Source organism: Liolophura sinensis, chromosome 11 (assembly GCF_032854445.1).
Source record: "Liolophura sinensis isolate JHLJ2023 chromosome 11, CUHK_Ljap_v2, whole genome shotgun sequence".
Lineage (NCBI taxonomy): Eukaryota > Metazoa > Mollusca > Polyplacophora > Chitonida > Chitonidae > Liolophura > Liolophura sinensis.
This window is the reverse complement of record NC_088305.1, coordinates 12780390-12792669: the sequence shown is the minus strand read 5'-3', so window position 1 is coordinate 12792669 and position 12280 is coordinate 12780390. Positions and strand designations below refer to the sequence as shown.

At 41.5% G+C, this 12280-nt stretch overlaps 1 protein-coding gene across 1 annotated transcript in view; it reads right to left on the bottom strand.

Moving 5' to 3' along the window:
* LOC135477607 (secretin receptor-like) overlaps positions 1-12280 on the bottom strand; it is a 60893-nt gene that overhangs the window by 34166 nt on the left and 14447 nt on the right. The window contains exons 3-4 of the mRNA XM_064757773.1: positions 11652-11762; positions 7157-7299 (exon numbers count right to left, since the gene is read on the bottom strand). Of these exons, the coding sequence (XP_064613843.1) occupies positions 7157-7299; positions 11652-11762 (254 nt within the window). The remainder of the gene's footprint in view (positions 1-7156; positions 7300-11651; positions 11763-12280) is intronic.

Genomic DNA, 12280 nt, shown 5'->3' with positions numbered 1-12280 from the left:
AATAGGAGATTACAATTACACATGGCACAGATTTTTGATCGTATGTTAAAACGGTGATTTTCCAAACGGACGATAACAATGTAAATAACTGACTGTTATCCAAACTGAATCAAGATGGCATTTTACGAACTGAGTACGAAGCACAAGGTATAAAAAGACCGAGGCTGCAAACATGATAAAACTATTTTGATCACAGCGTCCCATAATCCGGAAACTGTTTATCTGCAACGTAGTGATTTTTGCCGCCTGCCATGCCGCCATCATAACAGGTAAGTACTTGTTAGCCATCAACTTTGCTCTTTGATTACGGAAAGTTGCGCGTGCGATGAAATTGAATGATAACACTGCACGAGGAATTTGCATTGTAAATCATAACATCTTAATTTTGGGGGGGGGGGGGAGGTTCCGGAGATAAGCTACAATGGTAACGATGGTGTCGCAATGTTGCAATTGCTGACTTAAACGTAGAACAGACTACAGTCAACTCTGCTTACAAAGTACAGTGATGTATTCGACTTCCCACGTTTCATAAGATTGAAATGTTACAAATGAATTTTCGAAAACAAAGATCTTGGTTTTCAGCAAAAACAAAAAAAAAATGAGTCACCAAAAATGAAAAGAAAGATAACACAAGCTGAATATATCTGTCCATCAGACGTGGACAGATGTAATAAATGAATATTTCAAAACTAAGACCTATGTTTTTAAACAAAAAAAAATGTTTCACCAAAATTGAAAAGAAAGATAACACAAGCTGAGTATATCTATGCGTCACACAGTGTTAGTCAGTGATTAGTGGTTTACCCCGGGCAATTTCGTTCCCTCCATGCATTATTAAGTAGGCCGTCCTTGTACAAATAAAAAATTAGTGAATATTGCGTTAAAAACCACAGTCAGTCTTTCATTTTGAGGTAAGTAACCAACAGAGACAAAAATGAATTTTACTGAGCCGGCAAATATATGACTTGTATAAGATCACGTGCATGGGTCTAGAAAATAAGAGCGAGCTTTAAATGGGGTATGTTCCTTGTGTTTTGTAAGAAAACTGCCGTGACCCATCCGAAAATAGACAGACGATGGGTGAGAAATGGGAAAAAGGAGATAAACTGTTTGACGGTATTCGAAACAACCTTTTCAGCTTGGAGGGAGGGGGGGGGGGGCTTGGGGGTCAAATGATTTCTTCTGTCGGCCACAACGTGTTTTGACCTCTCATATCCACACCCGAAGAACAACATTGTACCAAACTATCTACCGTTTGAATAAAGAAAATGTCTGCATATGTAGGAAAAGGTAGAAGAAACTGTTTTCACAGAGTTTTGGGCTTTCTAAAAGGTCTTCCTGCCTCATTACCATGACCCTCGTCACCTGTGTGTTGTTCAAAATTTCTGTGTAAAATTTGCTAGTAGTGCGAGGGAACATAGAGCGGGCGTTGAGGCTGTGGGATTCAGATATGCGTCAGTAAGGCAGGATACCTTCGAAGTTAGCTTGGCACACGATTAACTGGAGACGTCAGGTTCGTCGGAGTAAAGAGCTTTATTAATCGATCCGTAACAACAGCATGTAGGTACAAAACCCAAGCCGGAAGAGATGGAGAGAGCGAAGGAACAGCGCGCAAGCGCGACTGTGGACGATACACAACTGACAAATATAATACTGGTGATGCAGTAAAAACCCTTTTTGGCTGAAGAAAAAATGTATAAATATGTATAGGTATAAATAGGTTGATCTTTCGATTGCAGCTAATATTAAAGGCTAGAACGGTGGGAATGTTCCTTAAAGACGAAAAACCGAAAAATATATCTTGCTTCTTGTCCAGACACAACCGTAGGCAGTGGTTCTGTCTTTTTTTCAAAAGGCAGATAGATGTCCTCTTGCAGGATGCTTCAATCCGTCAGGTGGCCCCAATACGGGAGGCTGCGGATAAATTCCATGACGACCAGGCAGAACACTGCACATGCAAGTCCTTATCAGACCATTTTTTGACGGATTCGTACACATTTTCCATGTTGATAGCTCTGCCATTCTGCCTTTCCAAGAATCTGATATCTGAAGCAGATGTTCCAGCAACGAATAAAGTCTCCATTTATCCATTTTACACAGAAATCCTCTTATTTTGTCTTGGTTTTCTTCCTTTGTGGGCTTTTGCGGGTGCGGGGGTGGGGCTTTGTCATAGTTCCGTTAATGACATATTACCCTAAATCTCTAGTGAATTCGATCAAAAAGTATACATTTAGATGTAATTTTCTCTGGCAAAACATGAGAAATGTCAGCAGTTTGACAACAAATCATTATCTCAAAAGGGGACTAATCTGTGTTGTAGGCTTTGATCGGAATAACTTTAGGTGTGAAAGGTTCCCCATTTATTTAATTCAGTCAAATCATTTAATTTAATGTCGCCTGCAATTCTCCCCATGATCGACATCATAGGAATCTTGTCAGTATTGTTGGAGAGCTCTCTCTCCCAAGGTTGTAAGGTCAATAAGATACATAACATGAATTACGACATAATATCAGTAACGGGTAGCTTTGATAAAATTCTGTTATTTTCAGATCTCCGTTTATAAGTGCAGGATGATCATTTATTCTTGTTTATGAACTTTGCGGGAACCACAGCCTTGTTTGTGTTTTAAACAAAATGCCGTTGGCATTTCGAGTCAAGCACATGCTATTAAATTTTTCATTAAACACACATGCCGGAGTTTATTATTACGGTTGGCACCTGTTGTCAATAAATACAACATATTTAACTGGATATTAAAACGGTATTTTTGCAAATGGAAAACAACAAGCTATATAACTGACTGCTCTCGTAACCAAATGTGCTTTTTGATTAAGATGGCTTTTTTAGAACTGTGCGCGAAACACAGGGTAGTATAAAAAGCCGAGGGATCGTGGGCTCTACACATCATCAGCCTGTCCACACAACAGCAAACCACGATCGGGACATCGCTTATCTCCTAGCACTGTCGTCATTTTTGCTTCCTGTCAAACCGTTAATATAAGAAATAAGCGTTTTTGATCTATTCTAAAATTTGCTCCCTGATAACGGATTATTTCGGGTGCGTTTAAAACCGAATGTCTGCATAGCGTGAGGAGGTTACGTCCCTAAGTACAAATATGTTTTGGTGGTTGGGAGACTTGAGTATTAGGTCCTGTGGTAACGATCAGTGTCGTAATCTTATACCTTATTTAAGGCTATCACATAGACAGCATCGACGACATTGTGATGGTTGGCAAATAGTCACGAAGTGCAGCCTCGTATCGGTTTACTTTAGCCAGGCCTTTGTGGCAGAATCCAGCCATTCCTGACTTAACTCAGACTTTGAAATGCGATCTGAAGCCTGTTTTTGTTTTGTAAACATTAAAATTTTGTCCTCTCATCAAAGTTGCCTTAACACAATGTACCCAAATTTCATTTTTCAGTATCAAAAACTAAGCATCGTACAGAGTTTTTAAAATTTAATTTTGTGGAAACGGCCCCTGGTCTAAGTGAATACCCAACCATCGTTGTCTAAAAAGGATTATTTATATATGCGTTAAACCTCTTATAATAATGAATAAGACTTTAAGATCTAAGCGAGACAAACAAAGCCGGCTTAGTACAAGCATACTATATCTAGTCTACCGCTGTCCTGTTCCCAATTCAGATCACAGCAATCTGGCGGCTTACAAACAGTGAATTTCGCTGATCATTTCGAACTACAAATGGAACGAAATATGTTATTGCCTCATACCGAGACCGTGTCATTTTGTTAAGTTGATACTGCGACATAAGATAACCATAATACCACACTGGTGGATGAAAGTTAGTTACCACTGAACTACAAATGCAACAAAATATGTTATTGCCTCATACCGAAGACATGAGATAACTCCAACACCACGCTGATGGACGAAAATTAGGCACTTCTTTCGTTTAGACAAGACTTCATGGTTTATCGTGGTGAGTGCAGTATCTGGAACAATCTTTCTTTGTGATCCGGCTAACGCCTGTGCGCTGAATGTCTTGTTGCGCCGACACCTCTTCAGGAAAACGACAATGGGTTACGAGCAGGACCGTGTTATCAATCTTTTTTATCATCGAACAAACGAGTGAAACGGAGGAACGGAGGATGGTTGCATAGGCTTCCTTGGCGCATATTAATGCTTAAAATTTAGCAATGTCCCACATGGGGTATACATGCCCCTGGCGCTATGTCTTGAAGAAAATTAGGCAAATAAAGTGCGGTGGTTTAACTTGCAATTTTTGTGGACGTAAATATATATTGTTAGCTCTAGCTGTCTTCCAGTCCTACTGACAACCCATGTTCCTTACGATTAACGACTTACTGATCTCACTGTTCGTAGGTACTTATTGACAATAGGCCGTCGACAACGCTCTTGTTGCCGTCTGCATAGTCTAACGTTCTTCGAAGTTGTCATGTATTCCATCAATATGGTGTTTATCTCGGTACGTCATATGTGGAAAGGTTCGTCATAACTTGTTAAAGATCGGTGATCCCCTGGGCATCCCGTTTTCCTCAACCCATCATAAAACTGACCGCCATTTTATTAGTGAAAATAGTGAAATCAATCAATAAAAATAATTACAAACATATATCAAATACGACTGCAAATACCAAAAGGAGCCAACTGTGTAATTATACAGATAATTTACCTTTGTACCAGCTGTCCTACAGTTGTATGCAATAGTTGTATGTACTGTCGTAGTAACGCTCATATTGTAGTGTTAGAAAATGGGTTGCGATTCTTCCTGGCTGCCAACCACCGAATTTGAGTTTGGCAATTTGTTTACCATTTATACAAGCTTGTAAACTGGACTTCCACGCGAAACACTGGGAGACAACCATCTTGTAGAGCTCACTGCAAATACAGCTGATTTGCAAAAGATACACAGCGAATATAGCCCTAGGATTCGTAAGTCTAAACCGCGATTTTAAGCACTAACACTAACGGTCGGCGAGGTTCTACCTAAAAAGAGCAGTAACAATATATTGGTAGGAAAGCAATTTGCAGGGTTACCAACCATTTCAGCCCGCAACATTCCATTAACTCATTCATAATCAGACCAACTTGTTCGAAATCCTAGTTTGATATCTAAACTACCAGGCAAAAGAAAGGTTTCACCGTATTTTTTGTCATAAAAAAAGTAAAAGCGCGGTTCCGGGTTTGATTCTAAGCAGGACTTAGTGTATGACTGCATCGTTTCCTCTACCAGAACGCATCGTCACGAACGCAGCAATTGGAATTGTGAAATTGCCACTACATGCAAAACGTCCTTTTGAAGCATGGCTCGTGATGCACGTCCGGTAATGTTGCATAAATACTCTTGCTCGAAAGAGCAGACATTCAGTGACCGAAAAAACACCAAGAGTATGCCAAGACTTACGCAAGCGCAACGAAACCAGGCCATCGGTATGTCCACCATGGGAGTCTCGCAACGTCACATTGCAAGAACGTTCAACTGCAGCCAAACCACCATCAGGAGGTTGTTGATACGCTATCAGCAGACAGGCCAGACCCAAGACAGACCAAGATCGGGAAGACCGAGGGTAACAACTGCGGCTGAAGATCGCTACATCCGGCAGATCCACCTTCGAAACCGATTCGTCACGGCGACGTCAACAGCGTCGACGGCACTAGGCCATGTCATCAGCCCCAGAACAACACTGTGTCGTCTTCGTTCAGCTGGTTTACGACCTTACCGCCCCTTCCGTGGGATGGCCTTGACCCTTTTACACCGTCAACGCAGATTGCGATGGGCACGTATTGTACGTCGGTGGCAGCGACGTGACTGGGCAAGAGTGCTCTTTACAGACGAGAGCAGGTTCTGTCTATTCAGGAACGATGGCAGAGTTCGAGTTTTCCGACGAAGAGGCGAGCGTCTTGCGCCAAACTGCGTAAGAGAGGTTTATCCGTTTGGTGGCGGAGGCGTCATGGTTTGGGGAGGGATTTATGACCAAATGAAGACGCAGCTGGTTATTGTGTGAGGTAATCTGACTGGCCAGCGATACCTTGATGAGGTACTGAGACCTGTCGTCGTTCCATTCCTCCAACGACAGCCAAGAGGATCGATCTTGCAACACGACAACGCAAGACCTCACACTGCCCGCATTGTTACAGACTACCTCGAGACCGCAAACGTCATCGTGTTGCCCTGGCCAGCCAACTCACCAGACATGAACCCCATTGAGCATCTCTGGGATCACCTTGACCGCCGTTTGAGACAGCTGGTGCCTCCTCCAACTACCAACAGGAACTTGAGCAAGCTCTGTTAAACCTATGGAACCTTATCCCTGTTGACGTCATCCGGCGACTGACGACGTCAATGCTGAGGCGTGTGCTTGCTTGCATTGATGCCCAGGGTGGCCACACTCGCTACTGATGACTGTAGTCCTTCATTTCTGTGGATACTGTGACTTTACATGCACTTGCCAGTTAACTTTACATTTGTGTAATTTTTTCTTCTGACCCCTTGTCTCTTTCATTGTGTTTGCGGCCAATTGAATGCCAATATTTTAAAGCATTTTTCAGAGAATATTTCACAATGATTTCTGTTTATAAACCAATCCTCTTAATTATTATATCTGCCTTTGTTTTTCTTTTATGGGCTCAAGAAGTGGGTGAAACCTTTCTTTTGCCTGGTAGTATATGAGTAAAAACAATCGTAGAACTAGAAGCAACAATTCCTTAAATCCTCATACTTCGAGATAAATTACCAATAGTGAGCGATCCTAATTTCTGAGGAGAAATACTCCCATTTTTCTGAGCCGTTAAATTTTAGACTCGCGATTATTGACCTGGAATGCCCATTTTGTTGCGCACTGGTATACGAATGTCCCTTTCGTACAATATAATTAAGACGTACAATATTAAGAGGTACAGACCACCTGGTATTAGTCTATAAGAACGAAATTTAAAATGGTATACAAATGTATATTTCATCCGTTGCTTCATAATCCTGCAGGGAGGGGTGAGAAATCGGAGGAAGGTGACAGACTGTGTGAATGTACGCGCGTATTGTGTACGCTTTACATCTTAAACGACATTCAACCAGCCGATGCGAATAAACATTTTCTGTGGTTAGGAACGTGTCTTCTGCCATTATGCCTCAATGTTTTGTATCAAAAAATAAATGGAATGCGGAATGACTTACCGCTACTCCCTCAGCTAGTTTCGGTAAACCATCGGCATCAGGTGTCGGCCTGGCGAAACAGGCCGTGTAGTTTGACCAGCTGGAGTTGGTTAGCTCACTGATCATCCATTCTCCGTGTGGTAAACAAACCCGGGTAACGGTTTCTGTTGAGTTAAAGGACGAAACAATGTGAAGTCATTCAATAATATTCGTTAAAATCAATAAGATTTTTCATCCTTGTAGAATTAAATGCCTCAAAGATTTGGACTGAAATTCTACGAGGGTATGTATGATTTATTTATTTAGTTATTTCATTGGTGTTTTACGCCGTACTCAAGAATATTTCACTTATACGACGGCGGCCAGCATTATGGTGGGAGGAAACCGTGCAGAGCTCGGGGGAAACACACGAACATTCGCAGGTTGCTGGCAGACCTTCCCACGTACGGGTATGTATGAAATTCAAGAATATAATGTATGAAAGTGTACGATGAACGGTATGAAAGCAAGCATTGGTTTGTACGTAATTGTATGATAAGCGGTATGAAATCAAACGATGAATGGTATGAACATGTACGGTAATCGGAATTTGATAATCAGTCATCGCCATTAACTCCCGGTGTCTACACTGAGCAATGTCTGCGCACCCTATTTCTCACGTGTAAGCTTTCAGGGATTTTGACGGACTTTGCTGGAGGACTCACGGTGATTCTCAGGGAAAGAGTCAGCATCCATAACAGCTACAGTTTAATATAGCAAGTCGTTATAGATGCACAGTATCTAGCTGGGATAAAAAAAAATGGTTAAATGCCCAACAACTGACTGAAGGTCTGATATTTTTAGCCGCGATAAATCGCTGACAATATCTGTCAGTCGATCAAGCTGGGTCATTCAGGTTGGGGGTGGTGGTTGGGGGGTGGGGGATGGGATGGTCATTTTAACTGGAATTTTCGTTTCACCATTAAACTAACGAGGGACCTTATACAGTGCAAGACGACAAGTCCCACGTGTTCACCTTTATCCGGGAATAAGCGCAATTTACTGCAAATTTGCGCAATAACATTCACTAATGGGAACTAAATTGCAAGAGAATATGCGTGAACAAAAAACAACAACAACAACAAAAAAAAAAACGAAATGAGCATGGAAGGTGATAAGAATGCCGCCCCTGGCCCGGGGTTAAGCGTAATTAGACACAAACATGAAGTAGAGCTGCACAGATTCTGGAGTGAGTGAAGTGAGTGCTTAGGGGTTAACGTCGTACTTAACAATTTTTCAGTCATATGACGACGAAGGAATCCTTAGAGTGCATGTAATATGCCTCCTTGTTGCAGGACGGATTTCCACTGCTCTTTTGTCTAGTGCTGCTTCATTCAGACGACTTACCGAAGGCAAGCCGCACCACCCGAGCCATTATACTAATACGGGTCACCAGTCGTGCATGACCCAGGAGTCTCTCACCAATGCGTTCGCTGTGAGTTCAAGTCCAGCTCATATTGGCCTCTTCTCCGGCCGTACGTGGGAAGGTATGCAGCAACCTGCGGATGGTCGTGGGTTTCCCCCCGGCTCTGCCGGTTTCCACCCACCATAATGCTGGCCGCCGTGGGATAAGTGAAATATTCTTGAGTACGGCGTAAAACACCAATCAAATAAATAAATAACACCAGTCGTGCACTATCCCTTTCATGCTGAACGTCAAGCGAGGAAGCTGCAACGTCCTCTTTTAAAGACTTAGGTGTGACTCGACCCAGGATTGATCCCGGATCCACCGCTCCTGAACCGGACGCTCTACCAACTGTGCAATCGGGACGGTCACAGATTCTGGAGGCTGTGTCCATATTTTCTTACAAGGGAATTATAGTTATTGTAAAACTTAGATTGAAGGCATTTGACGGAATAGCCACGACACTGGTTTTTGCAATACTAACTTGTGACGTTGATTGAAACCTTCACGCAACACGCAGGATCTTACAAATGCTACAAAATCGAGCTATGTACACGCCATATGCCCTTTGATATGTTGCTGTCCAAGTAAGGATAATTTACAATGTCAAAATAGAAACTATAGAAGCCGAAGCTTAAGCGATCCACAGTCAGTGATAAGCAGTAGCTTTGTTTTGTGCTATACATGTAATGCAGTACCGCTAAAATGTATGGAGCCACACACGCCTACCAGCAATGAAACATTTTCCATTTTTCACTGTCAATGACGCAATGGGTTTCTATAAATCATTTCTAACGCAAGACAATATTTAAAGCTACATAGTGCATGTAATGATCATGTGTTATACAGCCGACCTTTTTGACCTAAAAATATATGGTCTGTGTATCCAGGGGTTAGTAAACCGATGGTGCTATTTATGTTTCGACATCAATGATATCAGCTTTGTCACAACAAACACACTGTACTCTTTACCTTATCTTGCAATGGCCTTGATGGCAGCGGGAAAGAAATGACAAGCCCTTAGGAAATGTACCATGGTGATGTCTAAATGAGCCCTGGCGGCCGGAAAACGCAACTAGAGTTATCGCTACTGTCAAAACGTGAGAAATGCCAACAAGTCTGGCTCTTCGAAACAGATAAGTGGACATTCCGTGAATCCCATTCTAGCGGACGGGTTTTTTTCTGCGATCCTTCGTGAATCTACAGCTGGAAGAACAAGGAGACATTATCTCTAATTACAATATGATTGTACAGGCGAGACAGATAAATGAGCGTTTCTTCGCCGGGCCGTCTATCAGCTGCACCGGAAGTGACAGCCAGTCAGCAATCTGTACTCGCAAATGATACCCGGCTTATCTCCCCTGTTAGCTCCAAGCGGCCACAAACACGGATTTATGTCCACAAGTTCGACATAAACGAGTCCACTCACGTAACTGAAGTTATCCCCCTTATAAATCTCAGTCAGATGCCGATACCACCTGTCTTCTGAGAACGTCATAGTAACGAAAAAGTAAATCAATTTAACTTGACCTTCTTTCACAGGAAAAAAGCCCTTCTTTCTTCTCTAACAGCTTTGTCCTTCAGCTTCAAGACATTCTGTTTCTTTATTCTCTTTATTTCAAAGAGTTAATGTAAATAAATATATTTTCAGTAAGTAAAACTGAACATCTGGCATAAAGATGTCCTTTTAGCATATCAAGACATTCTGTTTCTTTATTCTCTTTATTTCAAACAGTTAATGTAAGTAAATATAATGTCTGTAAGTGAAACTTAACATCTGGTGTAAAATTAACGTGTAATATAAATATGTACTTTTAGCTTATAAAGTTTTTTTTTATTTCTATTCCACAGAGTTAATATAATTTCTGTAGGTATAGAACTTTTTACATTACATTTGATGTACGGTGTGATCGATTACCAATGGTCACACGATAATAGTGATAAATAATCGCTAGACAGATACGAGTATTCACCGAATAAACACAAAACATACTCTGTGGCATACTGAATAAGGGAGATTTACAATCTATGCGCCAAAACAAGCATTGTTATATTAGCCGTCAACCAAGATAGACGTTATACGGCAATAATCACAAGGCCAATTCCCGAAACGACGTTTACCAAACTACCAAGTATCAAAGAACTTAAGAAAGCATATAAAGTACCTGAAGCACAGAGCCGATTATCTACAAAAGTATGTGCTGTAGATTTGCAGATTTTGTATCACACGGAAAGTAGCATAAATTTCTGCCTCGAAACAGACTTTCTTGCACCGGTGTCATTAATCCCAAGGTCAATTCCCACAACAACGTGACACAAACCACCAAACAATTTGGTATAGTAATGATTTTGACGTCTACATTGAAACTGCTTCGCTGCTCACGAAACGAGAGCTCTAATTTATTGAACAAGTCGATGGCCATGCCTCAAAATTTTCTGTGGCCTATCCGGCATCGCCGTAAAAATTGTTTTGACAGGCGATGCGTCAGACATGGTATTGTCTGTCATAACCCCGTAGCCCAGCTTTCGAGAGTAAAGGATTTAATGAGGGTGAAACTTTGCTGTTCGGGATGCTATGACACGGCCAAAGCGGACAGTCGTGGTTCCGAAGCCGGTGGTGCATCATTTGTTTTATTCTTTTAAGGCTATATAAGACCGTGAAAAAATACATGAAATGACTGGACTCCTAGAAATATCATTGTTAATGGGCTTAAAAGGGATAAAACACCGATCCGGTTTGCGTGTGAAGAAGTACGCATAAGTCGGATGTGCTGAAGTGTGTATAAGACTAATTTGTGTACACTAAATTAGTCTGAAAGGTGTATAAGTCTAATTTGTGTACACTAAATCAGTCTGAAGTGTGTATAAGACTGATTTGTGTATACTAAATCAGTCTGAAGTGTGTTTAAGGCTAATTTGTGTACATTAAATAACACAATGAGAAGAAAGTTGAATTCTCTTGAGACAGTTGTGTCATCGTATCCAGTCTTATCGTATATAAACTCGTGCCGAAATAAAAGATCCTGTAGACAAAACTAATTTTTCTTGTTCAGTTTTCATAAGGACACTTACTGCTTGTATCGAACCCATGGATATAGTCGGCACAGGGCTGGATGCTGGTAGTGCCCGCTGGGGCGTCCGGCCAACACATCACCCCGTCCCAGGTTCGATTACAGTATATACCTAAAACAGAAAGTGGAAAATTTTAGTTTATAAGAAAATAACATAACGTGGCAATGTGGCAATGAGAACCGTACGATGGTTGGTAAATGGTCACACGTAACCCTTGAAATACGCCCTGTCAATTTACTTCAGTTAGGCTTTCATTCTCACTGTTCATTTAAATTCTTAGATAGTACAAGTTATATGCTCCCCGTGAAGGATTTTACCGGGTTTGGAGGTATTCAGCATTAGTCATTTGCACTCCATTTTCTGTACGCAGCACATTGTTAGCTTGTATTTCGCCACTTGCTATTTCTTGGAGACATTATTTTAGAGCTTGTATCGGTCATTATCTCCTAGTGCGATTACGTACATTTCATCCCAGTTTACCGTGAAAGTCACTTTGTGTATATTTCCGAGGAATGAAACATACATCGCCAGCTCGGCATCACGGACGCTACTGTCAACCTGTTCGCACTGAGAAGTTACACCTTCACAGGCAATTGTGGACCAACCGTCGTCTACAGCTTGTCACTTAT